The sequence below is a fragment of the Catharus ustulatus genome, chromosome 26 (genome assembly GCF_009819885.2).
Source record: "Catharus ustulatus isolate bCatUst1 chromosome 26, bCatUst1.pri.v2, whole genome shotgun sequence".
NCBI lineage: Eukaryota > Metazoa > Chordata > Aves > Passeriformes > Turdidae > Catharus > Catharus ustulatus.
Genome location: NC_046246.1, coordinates 4,648,831 through 4,665,000, shown reverse-complemented (window position 1 = coordinate 4,665,000; position 16,170 = coordinate 4,648,831). Strand labels below are relative to the sequence as shown.

Here is a 16,170-nt window from a genome sequence, read left to right as displayed (position 1 = left end):
TCCCAAGCATTAACTGTTGGTTTTGTTTTGTTTTGTTTTTTTAACTTGTGTACGAACACCAAAAGTACATAAAAATCACAGACCATTGTTGAGGAGAAAAACTAGAAGGAGTTTTGGGAGCACTGAATTGGGTGTGTTGTGCCCCTGAGAGCTACAGGTCTTGTCTCATGTTGCCAGAGCTTCACACCTTCAGCAAGTGATGTGACAGAGCAGTCCCCACAGGATCCCCTCCTTTGCCTTAGAGGGAAATCCCTTTGGTCCAGCACCACAGCCACAGAGCTGAGCAGGTAAGACTGATGCTGTTTTTGCATCTTCCCCAGGAGGAAACAATTGGCTAGGAAATGATGGGGGGGGTCAAATGGTTTTGCACAATATTACTGTATTTGATATAAAGTCAATTCAGCCTCTTTTTTAGGTGAGGTTTTCAAACTAAGGAAGAAATCACTCATTCAGTCTGACCACTGGCACCAACTTCTCCCAGCAGCAGAGTTATAAGGACTTGCATTTTTATCTTCAGTTTCCCCACCACAGTCCCAAGGAGCATTCCAGAAGTGTTCTGTTGTGTTGTGCTTTCAGAGGGAGCAGTTTTGGACATGCCAGGAAGAGCAAGTGGCAGAAGAGCTGTTACAAGGTGCTGGGAAGGTGCTTTGGGAAGGCAGGTAATTGATGGTACGTGGCAAAACACTAATATAAATATGAAGTCCCTCAGATTCATGGTTTTATATTCAAAACATCTCACTGAGGAGGTCCTTGGTGCTCAGGCACTGGCACCAGTGCTGGCTCCGCCCCAGGGAGTGTGGCACAGATGCAGAATGGTTTTTTGAAGTGATGAAAGGCTCAGAGGAACTTGGGCAGCTTGGATTCCTCTAACCACAGAACTGAAATGTCCATTGGACATCACATTCCCTAAGCTGATGGATTTTCAGCAGACATTCAGCTTTTATTAAAGAAACAAGACCTGGGATACCTGACTTTCACCTGCCAGGTGGGAGAAGGGAATTTATGACAATGAAGCAGTGAAGTTAGACAGAGCTTTACACTCCACATCTCAAAATGAACCCCAAGAACATGGTTTTAATCTTGGAAGATCCAAGTGGATGTGGGCAGCACAAGCCACACAGTTTAAAAGCAGAATCTCACAGATTTCATGTGGGGATGGTGCTCTTGGTGCTCTCTCACCCTCTAATGCCACCATCACCCAAGAGCTGCAGTGACACACAAACACCATCTCTGCTGCAGGAAAAGTGCCTTTATTGAGCACTTGTTGCTCAAGAGAATCCAAAGCTTTTAAAAGGGGAGGCAAAGCCCTGAGGGGTCTGTGGGGCTTTGCCAGCACCTGCCATTGTGCATTGCAAAGCCTTGGGGTCAGGCACCTGCTTGGCTTCTCCTGGGTTCCTCGTCTGGAGTTGTCTCCTCCTCATGTTCATCACCCGAGTTACTTTTTCTTGGGTTTGTCACATGGATTTTTGTCCTTTTTTTTAGCTTTGTCTCTTCGAGCTTTCTTGGACAGCAAAAAACCGCTTGCTCCACCAACTGTGCTCAGTGCAGATGTCAGCCCAATTTTGGTACCGAGAGAGAAACCTGCAGCTCCTGCAAAGACAGATCGAGGTGTGAAGTCCCAGGAGCATGGAGGCTGCCTGCTGAGGGACTCAGCACTGGACACAGCAAACAACCCAGAGGGTTCAGAGGGATTCAGAGCAGTGAGGGGTTCAAGGGCTGGATTGGCTCTAGAGCAATCCCAGGATACAACCCTGTGTTCCCTGGCATGGAGATGAAGCCCAGCTGCCCTGCCCTCCCCACTCACCGACCGACTGCAGCACGGCCACGGTGCTGCCGGCAGCCACTCCTCCCCCGTTGGCAATGGCAGCTGCTGACATCATCTTGGCAGCGATGGAGCCAGCGGCGATGCCGGCTCCTGTGAACCCCAGTGCGCTGATGAACAACGGGATGCCAACCAGTGCCACTCCTGCAGGGACAATGGTGTTAGGGTGCTCTCAGTGACCCAAATCTCTCCCTGCCATCAGCACCCATACCTCCCAAAGCCTCCCCAAAAGCACCCAGGGGCCAGAATGGGGAGCAAGTGCTTGGGGTGCAGGTGTGGGGACACCCCATGGGCAGGAGGAGAGGAGCAGTGTGCAGGGCTGCAGACATGGGGACAGGCAGAATTTCAGGCTATGACCAGTGCTGTCCCTTCCCTCCACCTCCCTGCACCCCAATTCTCCCCAGCCCTTGTACTTGCAGCCCCAGCCCAGCCCAGCCCATTCCCCAGGACCACAGGGAGCTGGGACCGGGCAGTGAACCCAAGCACTGCTCATCCAGTGCCAGATCCTCACCTGCTCCCACTGTGGCTCCAATGACAGCTCCAATGACTTTCTTTTTCTTCCCTGAGAAGGAAAATGGCAGGAGGGCAGGAGGAACAGGAGCATGGACAGCAAAGCTCCCCTGAGCAGTGCAGAGCACTCTGTGCCAGGCAGAGCAGGATCCCAGGGCCAGCAGCAGCTGCTCCATCCTCCCCCTGCCTTCATCTGCCTCCAGCCCCTGAAGACCCCTGGGAAGAGGCCCCTGGTGGGGTGAGTGCCACTGCCCCTCAGGGTGGGAGGAAAAGGGAGAAGGGGCTCACCCCAGAGTGCCCACCCACCCTGCCCTGCCCTGCCCTGCCCACCAACCCAGAACAGCACAGGACACAGGGCACATGTCAGCCCATTCTGTCACCTGCCACCAGCACAAGATGAATCAGAGCTCATAACAAACTCAGTCACTGCCTTGCTAGCCGCTCCCTGTGCAGGGGGACAGGGAGCAGGGATGGAAGCACTGCCCACTGGAATCCCTTCCTGGAGCACAGCAAATCCCAAGGCACTCAGCAGGTACCTGGGCCCTGAATGCACACCCAGCACCTCTGCATCCCCAGCTGCACTTTTGCTTTCAGGGCCCCTATCACTCCAGCACATCCCCAGCTCTTCAGAGCGTGGCCAAGCTGCTGGGGCTTCCAACAGTGCCTGCCAGGCTGCCTGGCAGAGATCTTGGGATCAGGCATCTGCTTGGCTTCTCTTGGGAACAGAATGAACTAGGTTGGAAAAGATCTTTGAAATCCAGACTGTGACCTAATACCTCCTCATCAACTAAACCATGGCACTGAGTGCCACGTCCAGTCCTTTTTTAAACAGTCCAGGGAGGGTGACTCCACCCCCTCCCTCGCCAGCCGATTCCAGTGCCCAATCAGTCTTTCTGTGAAGAATTTTTTTCTGACATCTGACCTAAATTCCCCTGCATTTTACCTGGACTATTCCTACCCTTGGGACTGCTACCAGGATCATCCTTGGGACTGGCACCAGGAGTTGTCTCATCCCCGGATTCCTCATCTGAAGTTGTCTCCTTCTTGGGTTCATCACCAGGAGTTGGCTTTTTCTTGGGCATCTCGGCAGACTTTCCTGCACCAAGTGACAGCAGGATATATGTCAGCCCAATTTTGTCAACAAGAGAGAAACCTTCAAATCCAGGCCAGTGCTGTCCCTCCCTCACAGCAGCATCCTGAGTCTCTCCACCCCAGCACTTGCAGCCCCCAGCCTGGCAGTGAACCCGAGTGCCAGTCCTTGGGCAACTGCTCCAGTGGCAGCTCCTTCACCTCTGTGTCTCATGGCTTAGAGGGAAAAAGGCAGGAGGACAGGAGGGAGAAGAGGAAAAGGATAAGGAAGAGCAAGAGGACGGGGAAGGTGGAACATGGAAGGAAGCAGCACTGTCCATGCTGCCCGCTCTGCTCACCTGCCCGCAGCGTTCCTCATCTGCCCGCAGTGCCGAACCGTAACCGTCCCGATCCTCCCTCGGGACCGCCCCGTCCCAGGCACGCCCAGGGCAAAGGGCTGAGCGTGAGTGTTTATTCGGGGGGTCAGATACAGCAAGGGGGGCACGGGAGTGAGGGGGGTCCCAGCCGGGGTACTGAGGGGTTCCAGAGTGCGGGGTCACGGCACACAGCTGCGAGGGTCCCGGTGTGTACCGGGGGTCACGGCACAGCAGCCACACCAGAGCCCTGTTGGGAGCCCTGGTGGCTGTCGCAGCTCAAGCCCTGCCAGCTCCAAGCACCTCGCAGCCGCTTGATCACCACCCACACCCCTCCATCCCCAGTCGGGATCAGGGGAAGAGTGGAAGAGTAAGAGACAGAAAACTCGTGGGTTGAAATCAGCAGTTTAATAGGGAAAACACAATAAAGGGCCTCAGTCAAACAGCAGCAAGCTCAAAAGCCCGCAGAGCTTATGGTGCAAGCCATGCTACCTCAGGATGCTCTGCCAGCACCCCAGGAGCTCCCCAGGGATCCGGCCATGAGGATCCCACACACGGCTCCCAGGAGTCAGGACAAGCCCCAGCCCAGCAGGAGCAGTGGGGCACAGCGTGTGTGGCAGGACCAGCTCCCCTGTCCCAGCCCAAATCAAAGTGAGTGGGTGTCCTGAGCCCGAGGCTGCAGAGCTGCACCCACTGAACCCCTCGGGCTCTGCCGGCCCTGCAGTGCAGGGCGATGCTGCCCTGAGGATTTGCTGGAGCAGTGCTGGGCTCCCAGGGACTGCCAGCACTGTCAGGGTTCAGTGGAGCCAGCCCCTCGCTGTGCAGGGGGACAGGGGGCAAGGCTGGAAACACTGCCTGCTGCAATCCCTTCCTGCAAATCCCCAGGTGCAGGGCAGGTACCTGAGCCACGACACACACCAAGGAACACCACACACCCACACTAGCAACGCTTTTTTTTTAGAGTTTTCAAAGCATCTACTGTTCAAGGCAATGTAAATCTGGTAATGGGGCCGCTGGGGCTCAGCAAGGTCTTTCCGGGTCCTGCAGTGGGCAGACACGAATCAGACTGCTTGGAAGGAAGGAAATGTGCTTCTGTTCACTGGCTGTGGTCATCAGTTCTTCTTCTGGAAAGAATGCTTTCTGCTCTGCTTGTAGAGTTCCTCTATAAAGACAGGAATGTCATGTCCCAAAAGCATTGAGGCTGCCTGCTGATTAGGAGGCAGTGAGGAATTAAAGGGTTAGTTTGGCTTCAGAGAAAGCCCAAGGTACAGCCCCGTGCTCCCTCCTAGCACAGCCCAGCTCCCCTGACCTCTCCACTCACCAACACGGAAACAAACACCGAACACATCCACAATGAAATCTGCCTTGGGACGCTCTTGTGGTGGAGGAGAGGCTACAGATGTCAGCCCAGTTTTGGTACCAAGAGAGAAACCTGCAGCTCTTGCAAAGACAGATTGAGGTGTGATGCCCCAGGAGCATGGAGCCTGCCTGCTGAGTGACCCAGCACTGGACACAGCAAACAATCCAGAGGGTTCAGAGGGATTCAGAGCAGTGAGGAGTCCAAGGGCTGGTTTGGCTCTAGAGCAATCCCAGGATACAATCCAGTGTTCCCTGCCATGGAGATGAAGCCCAGCTGCCCTGCCCTCCCCACTCACCGACCGACTGCAGCACGGACATTCCCCCGCTGGCAATGGCAGCTGCTGACATCATCTTGGCAGCGATGGAGCCAGCGGCGATGCCGGCTCCTGTGAGCCCCAGTGCGCCTCTGCATGCTGGGATGCCAACCAGTGCCACTCCTGCAGGGAGGACAGAGCAGTATTAGGGTGCTTTCTGTGACCCAAATCTCCCCCTGCCACCAGCACCAGAACCGGCCTCCCCAAAAGCACCCAGGGGCCAGAATGGGGAGCAAGTGCTTGGGGTGCAGCTGTGGGGACACCCCATGGGCAGCAGGAGAGGAGCAGTGTGCAGGGCTGCAGACATGGGGACAGGCAGAATTCCAGGCAGTGACCAGTGCTGTCCCTTTCCCTCCACCTCCCTGCACCCCAATTCTCCCCAATCCTGGTTCTTTCAGCCCCAGCCCCAGCACATTCCCCAGGACCACAAGGGGCTGGGACCGGGCAGTGAACCCAAGCACTGCTCATCCAGTGCCAGATCCTCACCTGCTCCCACTGTGGCTCCAATGACAGCTCCAATGACTTTCTTTTTCTTCCCTGAGAAGGAAAATGGCAGGAGGGCAGGAGGAACAGGAGCATGGACAGCAAAGCTCCCCTGAGCAGTGCAGAGCACTCTGTGCCAGGCAGAGCAGGATCCCAGGGCCAGCAGCAGCTGCTCCATCCTCCCCCTGCCTTCATCTGCCTCCAGCCCCTGAAGACCCCTGGGAAGAGGCCCCTGGTGGGGTGAGTGCCACTGCTCCCCAGGGTGGGAGGAAAAGGGAGAAGGGGCTCACCCCAGAATGCCCACCCAGCCTGCCCTGCCCTGCCCTGCCCTGCCCTGCCCACCAACCCGGAACAGCACAGGACACAGGGCACGTGTCAGCCCAGTCTGTCACCTGCCACCAGCACAAGATGAATCAGAGCTCATAACAAACTCAGCCAATGCCTTGCTAGCCCCTCCCTGCGCAGGGGGACAGGGAGCAGGGATGGAAGCACTGCCCACTGGAATCCCTTCGTGGTGCACAGCAAATCCCAAGGCATTCAGCAGGTACCTGGGCCCTGACTGCACACCCAGCACCTCTGCAGCCCCAGCTGCACTTTTGCTTTCAGGGCCCCTATCACTCCAGCACATCCCCAGCTCTTCAGAGCGTGGCCAAGCTGCTGGGGCTTCCCAGTGCCTATCAGGATGGATGTCTAACCTGGACACTTTCCCCTGCACTTTACCTGGACTTTTCTCATTCTCAGGACTGTCACCAGGATCATCCTTGGGTTTTTCACTAGGATTTGTCTCATCCCTGGGTTCCTCATCTGACATTTTCTCCTTCTTGGGCTCTTCCACAAATTCCTCATTTGTAATTGTTTCCTTATTGGGTTCCAAATCCAGAGTTGGCTTCCTCTTGGACATCTTGGCATCAAGTGATGCCAAGACTATCTTGGACTCTCCTGCAACAAGTGATAGTAGAATAGATGTCAGCTCAATTTTGGCTCTGAGAGAGAAACCTGCAGACCCAGGCCACTCTCTCACAGCAGCAATCCTGAGTCTCTCCAGCCCCAGCACTCGCAGTCCCCACCCTGGCAGTGAACCCAAGTGCCAGTCCTCCTTTACCTGCTGGGGCAAAGTGCTCCAGTGGCAGCTCCTTCACCTCTGTGTCTCACGGCAGGAGGGCAGGAGGGAGGAGAGGAAGATGAAAACGAAGAGGACGGGGAAGGTGGACGAGGGAAGGGAGCAGCGATGCCCATGCTGCCCGCTCTGCCCACCTGTCCGCAGCGCTGCTCACCTGCCCGCAGTGCCCACTGGACTGGAACGGTCCCGATGCTCGCCCCGGGAGCGCCCTGGGACCGCTCTGTCCCAGCCACGCGGGGAAGGAGGCAGAGGGCTGAGCGTGAGTCTTTATTGGGGGGTCAAATACAGCAACAGGGGCACGGGAGTGAGAGGAGTGGGGTCCCAGCCAGGGTACTGAGGGGTTCCAGAGTGCGGGGTCACGGCACACAGCTGCGAGGGTCCCGGTGTGTACCGGGGGTCACGGCACAGCAGCCACACCAGAGCCCTGTTGGGAGCCCTGGTGGCTGTGGCAGCTCAAGCCCTGCCAGCCCCAAGCAACTCGCAGCCGCTCGATCATCACCCACACCCCTCCATCCCCAGTCGGGATCAGGGGAAGAGTGAAAGAGTAAAAGCCAGAAAACTCGTGGGTTTAAAGAAACAGTTTAATAGGGAAACTAAAGCCGTGCACACACGTTTGCAACCAAGCCATGCAATGCCTGGATGGGAGCCAGTGGCCATGGTGAAGCAGAGGTGGTGCAGGGGCTGTGGGGAGCACCTCCTGCTCAGCCCCATTCCCATGCTTGGCCTCTGCCCAGTGCAGCCCAGGTGGAAGCACTGCTCATACGGCTTCTGTGCCCGCAGCCATCCCAGAGCTGAGATCCTTGTGTTTGGATCCATGGCCAATGTGTGCCTTGGACCCAGAGCCCCTCAGTGGCTGCAGGGTGCTCAGGCTGGTGTTTTAGGGGATGGCTGCCTCTTGAGGGTGATGGGATGATCCAGGATGCAGCCAAGGCTCAGGGGTTTAGGCTGTGGGGGCACCTGAAAAGCTTCAGTCCAGTAAGAGTCTCCTGAGACTGTGCCAGGGTCTGTACCTGCAGTGAGCTGTGCTCCCTGAGCACATCCAACCCCTCTCTGCTTCCCCTTTCTGTCTCTCACCAGTGCTGCCAGTGGACACAGGAGTTCTTGCTACAGGTCAGACACCTGCCTGCACAGCCCCTGATACCCTCGTCATTGACCCCTACCCCAGCAGGTCCTGGTTCTTCCCAGCACATTGGGAATTTATCCCTTCAGTAGATTTAGGTTGGATTCAGACCAGTGAGGGGTTCAAGGCTCTACAGAAGCCTGTGATTTGGCTCTACAGGAAGCCCAGGATATATCCCCGTGTACCCTCCCAGCACAACCCACCTCTCCTGCACTCCCCACTCACCAATTCGAAAACTGAAGGCAAAATACTTGGTATTCATAGAGAAGTTGATGGCCTCACCCTTTACCAGTGCTGCAGGGAGGACAGTACAGCATTAGGGTGCTCTCTGTGACCCACATCCCCCCCTGCCACCAGCACCAGAACCAGCCTCCCCAAAAGCACCCAGGGAGCAGAGCAGGGAGCGAGGGCTGGGGGTGCAGGTGTGGGGACACCCCATGGGCAGCAGGAGAGGAGCAGTGTGCAGGGCTGCAGACATGGGGACAGGGGCAGGCAGAATTCCAGGCAGTGACCAGTGCTGCCCCTTCCCTCCCAGCAGTTCCACCAGTGAAGCCCAGAACAGCTCATCCCGTGTCAAAATCTCACCTACAACTGCAGGTCTAATGATGATTCCAAGGAGGAATGCAATGGCAACTAGAAACCAATCTAAGAAGGAAAATGACATAAGGAGTGTGGACACTGAATCTCCTCCTGGCAGGAGCCCAGTGCCCTGTGCCAGGGGCCCGGGGGCAGCAGCAGCTCTCCCAGCCCCACCCTCCTTCAGCCCTGCAGACACCCAGCAGGAGAGGGGAGAAGGGGGAACCCCAGGGTCCCCGTGCCCCCCAACCTGCCCCACTGCAGGTTCTGTGCCCCTCAACCCCCTGAACCACCCAACTTACCCATGGTGGGCTGGGTGTGAGCAAGAGCTGAGATGAGTCTGCTCTAGGCCTGGTCCCTTGGGAAGCAAGAACAAGGCAGGCAGGTGGGGTCAGCGGGGCTTTGCTGCCCTGCATAATCACCCCCAGCCACCCCTGTCCCACCCAGGAAACCCCACGAATGCAGGGACCCCTCAGACCCCACCCAGGCTCCTGCCTGGCCCTGGGCTACCTGGCTGCTCCGCTGGTGTGCGTACAAAGGAGGACAGGACTCAGACCCACAGGGATATTGAGACGTACTGAGAGAAAGGAGCTGGTTTTCAACACCCAGTATTTCCTTATGTAGGATTTTTTTCACTAAGTGACCTATCACACATTGCCACGTCAGGAGCACTTTCTTTACAGGATGATAACATGTTGTTCAGGGGTCTGGCAGATTCCAGCAGACTTCTCTCCCTAGGGCGTCCCCAAGTGACATTTCTTCCCAAGGTCCAGGGAGATAAGCTTCTGTGTGCTGCCATGGCGTTCTGCAGGTGCATCCCACAGCCTGTAACTCAGTTCTATCTTATCTCAATCTCTACACCGGTGCAGCAAGGTGAGCAACACCCTGTTATTGTTCCTCCCTTTAGAGAGAGGCTGCTGTCCCCAAACACCCCCCATGGAACCCAGCACCCCCCACCATGAACCTGTCCTGTGAGTACTGTGCTCTGAGGGTCAAAGTGCTGCAGGAAAGATCCCAACAGGGAATATCAGGACAGGTAATTTACGAGTAATTGCTTAATAACTGAGGTTTACTTTCATTCTCATCAACCCTTGATGTTGCTGTCTGTGCTGGAGCAGGGCTGGGGCTCCCCCATCTCCAGGACATTGAACCCTGGGGCTGTCCCTGTGGGAAGCTTGTTGCTCTTCCACTATGGGGAACACAAGAAATTCTTTTAAAAATAGATAATCTGGAAGGAAATTGAGTCAACCAAAATAACAGTGTATCTGAAAACCGTTTATTGACAACAAAAAAAATGAAGAAAAAAAGAAGTTATCCTACAAAAAAGTGCTAGAAAAGACAGAGAAGGAGAAAGGAAAATGGAAAAGGAATGGGGGGAGAGATAGGATTGGGGTGAGCTGGGTCAGACACAGGTGGCTCAGGCAGGAGCACAGGGATGATGCACCAGACTGGCAGGCAGGAACACAGGGAGGTGGGACAGACATGAGGGTGAGTATGAGCCTACGAGGCCAGAAGAGCCAAAAGACAGTCTGGAGCAAGGGCAAAAAGAACAAAAAGCAGGTTTGGGCCAGGGCAATGAAGCACAGAAGCCTGGCAGGCTGGAGTCGAAGCTGAACAGCAAGAATCACAGGCCTCCAGACTCAAAAAATCCCCAGAGTCAACAAGGCCCAAAAACAAAAGCACAAAGAATTCTCCTAGTCAAAGAGCCCCAAACTCAAAAGGCACCAGAGCTTGTGCTGCAAGCCATGCACTCCTCAGGATGCTCTGCCAGCACCCCAGGAGCTCCCCAGGGATCCGGCCATGAGGATCCCACACACGGCTCCCAGGACCCAGGACAAGGCCCCAGCCCAGCAGGAGCAGTGGGGCACAGCGTGTGTGGCAGGACCAGCTCCCCTGTCCCAGCCCAAATCAAAGTGAGGGGGTGTCCTGAGCCCGAGGCTGCAGAGCTGCACCCACTGAACCCCTCGGGCTCTGCCGGCCCTGCAGTGCAGGGCGATGCTGCCCTGAGGATTTGCTGGAGCAGTGCTGGGCTCCCAGGGACTGCCAGCACTGTCAGGGTTCAGTGGAGCCAGCCCCTCGCTGTGCAGGGGGACAGGGGGCAAGGCTGGAAACACTGCCTGCTGCAATCCCTTCCTGCAAATCCCCAGGTGCAGGGCAGGTACTTGAACCACGACACACACCAAGGAACACCACACACCAATACCACCATAGCGCTTTTATTAAAGATTTAAAATAATTTAGTGCTCAAAGCAATCTAAATATCTTAATTGTGCAGCTGAGGGTCAGAAGGCGATTTTCAATTCCCACAGTGGGAAGACACAAGCCAGGTTGCTTGGAAGGAAGGAAATGTGTTTTTCTTCACAGGGAGTAGTCATAGTTTCCTCGAAAGAACAGCATGTGAAAGGCTAGTGCTTGCAGAGCAGAGTCAGGCCATTTGTTTTCCCCCTATTAAGACAAAAGTGTCATGCCCCAGAATCATCAACGACAAGCACCAGGCAGGGACAGCCAGCAATGTCTCTCCACCAAGAGTCTCTTCAGTCTATGCTAGAGGCTTGGCCTTCAGAAAGATCTGCTCCCTGAGCACATCCAAGTTCAGCACGTTCTGCTCCCCCTTTCTGTCTCTGGCCAGTGCAGCCAGTGGACACAGGAGTTCTTGCTAAAGAGCAGACACCTGCTTGCACAGCCCCTGACGCCATCAGCCTTGACCTCGACCCCACCAGTTCTTATCCCTTCCCACCACATTGGGATTGATCTCTTTCCCACCTTTTGCGCACATTCAGACCAGGGAGGAATTAAAGGGCTGCTTTGGCATCAGAGTAAGCCCAGGGTACAGCCCCGTGTTCCCACACAGCACAGCCAGCCCCCCTGCCCTCCTCACTCACCAGACTCAAAAAAGAAGGAAATATATCCCCAGAGAGATCACTTGAATCCGTTACCACCGCTGCAAGGAGGACAGAGCAGTGTTAGGGTGATCTCTGTGACCCACATCCCCCCCTGCCACCAGCACCAGAACCAGCCTCCCCAAAAGCACCCAGGGACCAGAGCAGGGAGCGAGGGCTGGGGGTGCAGGTGTGGGGACACCCCATGGGCAGCAGCAGAGGAGCAGTGTGCAGGGCTGCAGCAGGGGCAGGCAGAATTTCAGGCAGTGACCTATGTTGCCCCTTCCCTCTCAGCAGCTTTCCAAGTGAACTCAAAAATGCTCAGATACTGCTTATCCCATGCCAGAATCTCACCTAAAACTGTCAGTAAAATGAGGAATACCACAACGAGGAAAGCAGTGGCTAAAACAATGGCTGTACTTGCACCTAAGAAGGAAAAAGACAGAAGAGCAGGAGTGTGGGCACTAGAGCTCCTCCTGGCAGGAGCCCAGTGCCCTGTGCCAGGCAGGGCAGGGGCCTGGGGGCAGCAGCAGCTCTCCCAGCCCCACCCTCCTTCAGCCCTGCAGACACCCAGCAGGAGAGGGGAGAAGGGACGAATCCCTTCTGCTGCATTGAGTCATGTTGCACCAACTCATTCCCCTGCCACCCTGCACGCTCCAGGGACTGCACACCCAAATCCTCCTGTGCATTTGTAGAGCAGTGGTTGAAGATTGCTGCAGCGCAGCCGGTGTAACAGGGCACCCAACTCCCACAGCTTCCTGTGCCTCCCCAGCTCGTTTGCAGTGACACAGCACCAAGAGACATGGTCAGACATGCCACTGCTCCCTGTAAAGAGCCCTCGAGTGCCCAACACAGCCTTATGTCACTGGCCCAACACCCACAGGCAGCAGAGTCGCTGCTCAGTGCCCTCCTGAGTCACCAACCATTGCCGTGAGTCACCACTGTGGCTGCCACCACAGTCCAGCTCGGCAGGCTGGAACCAAAGCAAAACCACAAGACACAGGCCTCAGACTCAAAAACCCCCAGAGTCACCAAGTGCCAAAAGAAAAAGCACAAAGATACCCCCCAGCCAAATATCCCCAAGTTCAAAAGGCCCTACAGATTGTGGTGCAAGCCCCCGGATGCTCTACCAGCACCCCAGGAGCTCCCCAGGGATCCGGCCAGGAGGATCTAGACACGGCTCCCAGGACCCAGGACAAGGTCCCCCCCTGCTCAATCTGTCCCGTTCTGTGCCCCCAACCCCCTGAGCCACCCAACTTACCCATGATGAGCTGGACAGGAGCGAGAGCTGAGATCAGTCTACTCTAGGCCTGGTGCCTTGGGAAGCAAGAATAAGGCATTTTTCCATGCAGGGTGGGGTGAGCAGGGTTTTGCTGCCCTGCACGATCGCCCCCAGCCAGCCCTCTCCCACCCAGCAGACCCCAGTCTCCTCCCCTCACAAAAAACATCCCTCAGTCCCGGCCCAGGCTCCTGCCTGGCCCAGGATTCAGGAGCTAATCCAACTGGAACAGCGAAGAGAGCAGCCCCCCGTTATTGTCTCCCCTCAGAGAACGGTTGATTTCCCCAAAAATTCACTGAGGGACCGCAACGCTGAACACCACCAACCTCGGCTCGTATGTCTGCGCTTTGAGGGCCCAAGGAGGGGCCGGATATATACGCTCAGGGATGGGGTGTGCTCAGATGACGCTCCAGAAGTTTCTGGAACCGCTCACTGAGTTTGACTTTCTCATTAACTCTTGATGTTCTGTCTCTGCTAGAGCAGGGCTGGGGCTCTCCTGCCCTCGGGGTCAGACCCTGGCAGTGTCCCCCAGGGAGCCCTTTCACCCCGACCGCCTCACACGGGAGGTGCCGGAGCTGAGGGGGAAGGACGAGCCGGGCTGGGGGCTCCTCAGGCTGTGCCAGGGCTCCTGTGGCTTCAGGGGCATCTCCCGAGCAGGTTTGGGACCTCTGAAACTCCTCAGCTCTAACACACACCCACAGCAGTCTGGAGGGCCGAGCTGCAGCTGCTCCGTCTGCCTCGTCCCCACGGGGCATCCTCAAAACTCAGAAGAGCCAGAAATGCCTCTCCAGTAGGGATCTCCTCAGTCTGTGACAGAGACTTGGCCTTCAGAAAGATCTGCTCCCTGAGCACACCCAGTCCCTTTCTGTTCCCCCTTTCTGTCTCTGGCCAGTGCAGCCAGTGGACACAGGAGTTCTTGCCACAGAGCAGACACCTGCCTGCACAGCCCCTGACACCATCAGCCTTGACCCCAGCCCCAGCAGGTCCTGGCTCTTCCCACCACATTGGCATTAATCCCTTTCCCCACAGTTCAAGAGCATTCAATAAGGAGTTAAAGGGCTACTTTACCTTCAGGGTAAGACCAGGGTACCACCCTTTGTTCCCTCACAGCACAGCCCATCCCTCCTGCCCTTCCCACTCACCAACACGGAACCGTGCACCCTGGGTATTCACAGAGAAATCCACAGTCTGATTCTTTGTTGATGCTGCAGGGAGGACAGAACAGCGTTAGGGTGCTCTCTGTGACCAGCATTTCCAGCCACCAGCACCAGAACTGGCTTCCACAAAAGCACCCAGGGACCAGAGCAGGGAGCGAGGGCTGGGGGTGCAGGTTCTGGGGACACCCCATGGGCAGCAGGAGAGGAGCAGTGTGCAGGGCTGCAGCAGCAGGGGCAGACAGAATTCCAGGGCCAGTGCTGCCCCTTCCCTCCAAGTAGCAGCACCAGTGAAGCCCAGCACAGCTCATGCCATGCCAAAGTCTCACCTAAATGTGGAACTCCTACAACAAGTACCACGAGGAAAGCAACAGCAACTGGACTAAAGGCTAAGAAGGAAAATGACAGAAGAGCAGGAGTGTGGGCACTAGAGCTCCTCCTGGCAGGAGCCCAGTGCCCTGTGCCAGGCAGGGCAGGGGCCCGGGGGCAGCAGCAGCTCTCCCAGCCCCACCCTCCTTCAGCCCTGCAGACACCCAGCAGGAGAGGGGAGAAGGGGAACCCCAGGGTCCCCATGCCCACCTTCCCCCCCCAACAAATGTGTCCCACAGCAGGTTTTGTGCCCCTCAACCCCCCAAGCCATCCAACACACTCGTGGTGGGCTATGTGGGAGCGTGAGCTGCCATGAGTCTGCTCTAGGCCTGGTCCCTTGGGAAGCAAGAACAAGGCAGGCACGTGGGGTCAGTACAGCTTTGCTGCCCTGCATGATCACCCCCAGCCATCCCTCTCCCACCCAGCAGACCCCAGTCCCCTACCTTCACAAGAAATATCCCTCAGTCCCGGCCCAGGCTCCTGCCCGGCCCAGGGCTCAGTGGCTGCTCCACCAGTGCAGTGAGGTGAGCAGGTCCCCGTTATTGTCCCCCATCATAGGAAGACTGCTGTCCCCAAACACCCACAAAGGGACCACAGCACCCCAATCCACCAACTGTCCTGCGTGTGCTGTTCTCTGTGAGGAAAAGGATGGGCCGGAAAGATTGAGCACTAGGTTATGTAAGGTGATTTTTGAGAAGTTCTGGAACCACTCCCTGTGTTTCACTTCCTCATTAACTCTTGATGCTCTGTCTCTGCTAGAGCAGGGCAGGGGCTCTCTCATCCTCAGGGTCAGACCCTGGCAGTGTCCCCCAGGGAGCCCTTTCACCCCGACCGCCTCACACGGGAGGTGCAGGAGCTGAGGGGGAAGGACGAGCCGGGCTGGGGGCTCCTCAGGCTGTGCCAGGGCTCCTCTGGCTTCACGGGGCCTTTCCCCACTGGTGAAACTCCTCCAGGGCCCCGGGCAGTCTGGATATCAGAGCTGCAGCTACTCTGCCTGCCTCAAAACCCAGCCAAAGCCCAGCTCTGCACCCCCGTTTCTCCCCTTGCCTGCACCCATTCCTCAGCCCGAGCCCGCTCAGGGCAGCACGGCGGCAGCAGCGAGGGGCAGCGGGTGCTGTAGCTCATGCGCCGCTGCAGCTGGTTGAAGGGGACCAAATCGAGTTGCAAATTGTTCTGGTTCCTTTTTACCACACTCAGGGACACATCGCATTGTCTCTCTGAAGGAGCCTTCTGGACGCTGCTGGTCATGGGGGCCTTCGGCGTGGGGGTCCCAGCCCAAAAATACATACTTCTTAACATTCCATAACGCCGGCCGGCTCCATATGGGCATATGAAGAAGTATGTAGGGTTGGGAGGGAGAGGCGGGCACCACGGGGCTGGGGGCACAGGGGCTGTTCCTCTCCTGGTTGTGTCCTCCAGCTGCAGTGAGATCCTGGAGGAGCCAGATGCCATGGTAAAACCCGAGACAGGCCAGGGGCTATGGGGAACGCCTATGGCCAAGTGCTTGTAGAGAAAGGCAGAGCTGTGGCCAAGCCACATATGCCTTGGGCCTAGAGCCCCTGGGTGACTGGAGGGTGCTCAGACTGGTGTTTTGGGGGATTATGACTGTACTTTGTTGGTGCTGGGATGATCAGGGATGCAGCCAAGGCTCAATGGTTTGAGCTGCGGGAGCACCTGGGGAGCTGCAGCTGTGAGGAGATGGGGGCACAGCCAAGGGCTGCATCCCGTGAGCCCACACAGACC

General features: G+C 56.7%; 1 protein-coding gene and 1 long non-coding RNA gene across 3 annotated transcripts; both read right to left on the bottom strand.

Moving 5' to 3' along the window:
* Nucleotides 1–1,032: 1,032 nt before the first annotated feature.
* Nucleotides 1,033–5,419, bottom strand: LOC117007553 (interferon alpha-inducible protein 27-like protein 2A). 2 transcript variants are annotated; one of them, XM_033080801.1, is made up of 5 exons: nt 5,096–5,419; nt 3,276–3,428; nt 2,334–2,384; nt 1,805–1,966; nt 1,033–1,590 (listed from the first exon to the last, which is right to left on the bottom strand). In XM_033080801.1, exons 2-5 carry the CDS (start codon nt 3,412–3,414, stop codon nt 1,436–1,438), a joined length of 507 nt encoding a protein of 168 aa, XP_032936692.1. In that variant the 5' UTR covers nt 3,415–3,428; nt 5,096–5,419; the 3' UTR covers nt 1,033–1,435. The 2 variants fall into 2 exon arrangements, with proteins under 2 accessions (XP_032936692.1, XP_032936693.1); XM_033080802.1 differs by having other exon boundaries at nt 3,291–3,428.
* A 5,533-nt stretch (nt 5,420–10,952) lies between these two features.
* On the bottom strand, nt 10,953–14,099 carry LOC117007612. Its single transcript, XR_004420178.1, has 5 exons — nt 14,047–14,099; nt 12,887–12,942; nt 11,980–12,051; nt 11,629–11,687; nt 10,953–11,191 (listed from the first exon to the last, which is right to left on the bottom strand). It is a non-coding gene; the product is annotated as an uncharacterized LOC117007612 (long non-coding RNA).
* Between the last annotated feature and the right edge of the window lie 2,071 nt (nt 14,100–16,170).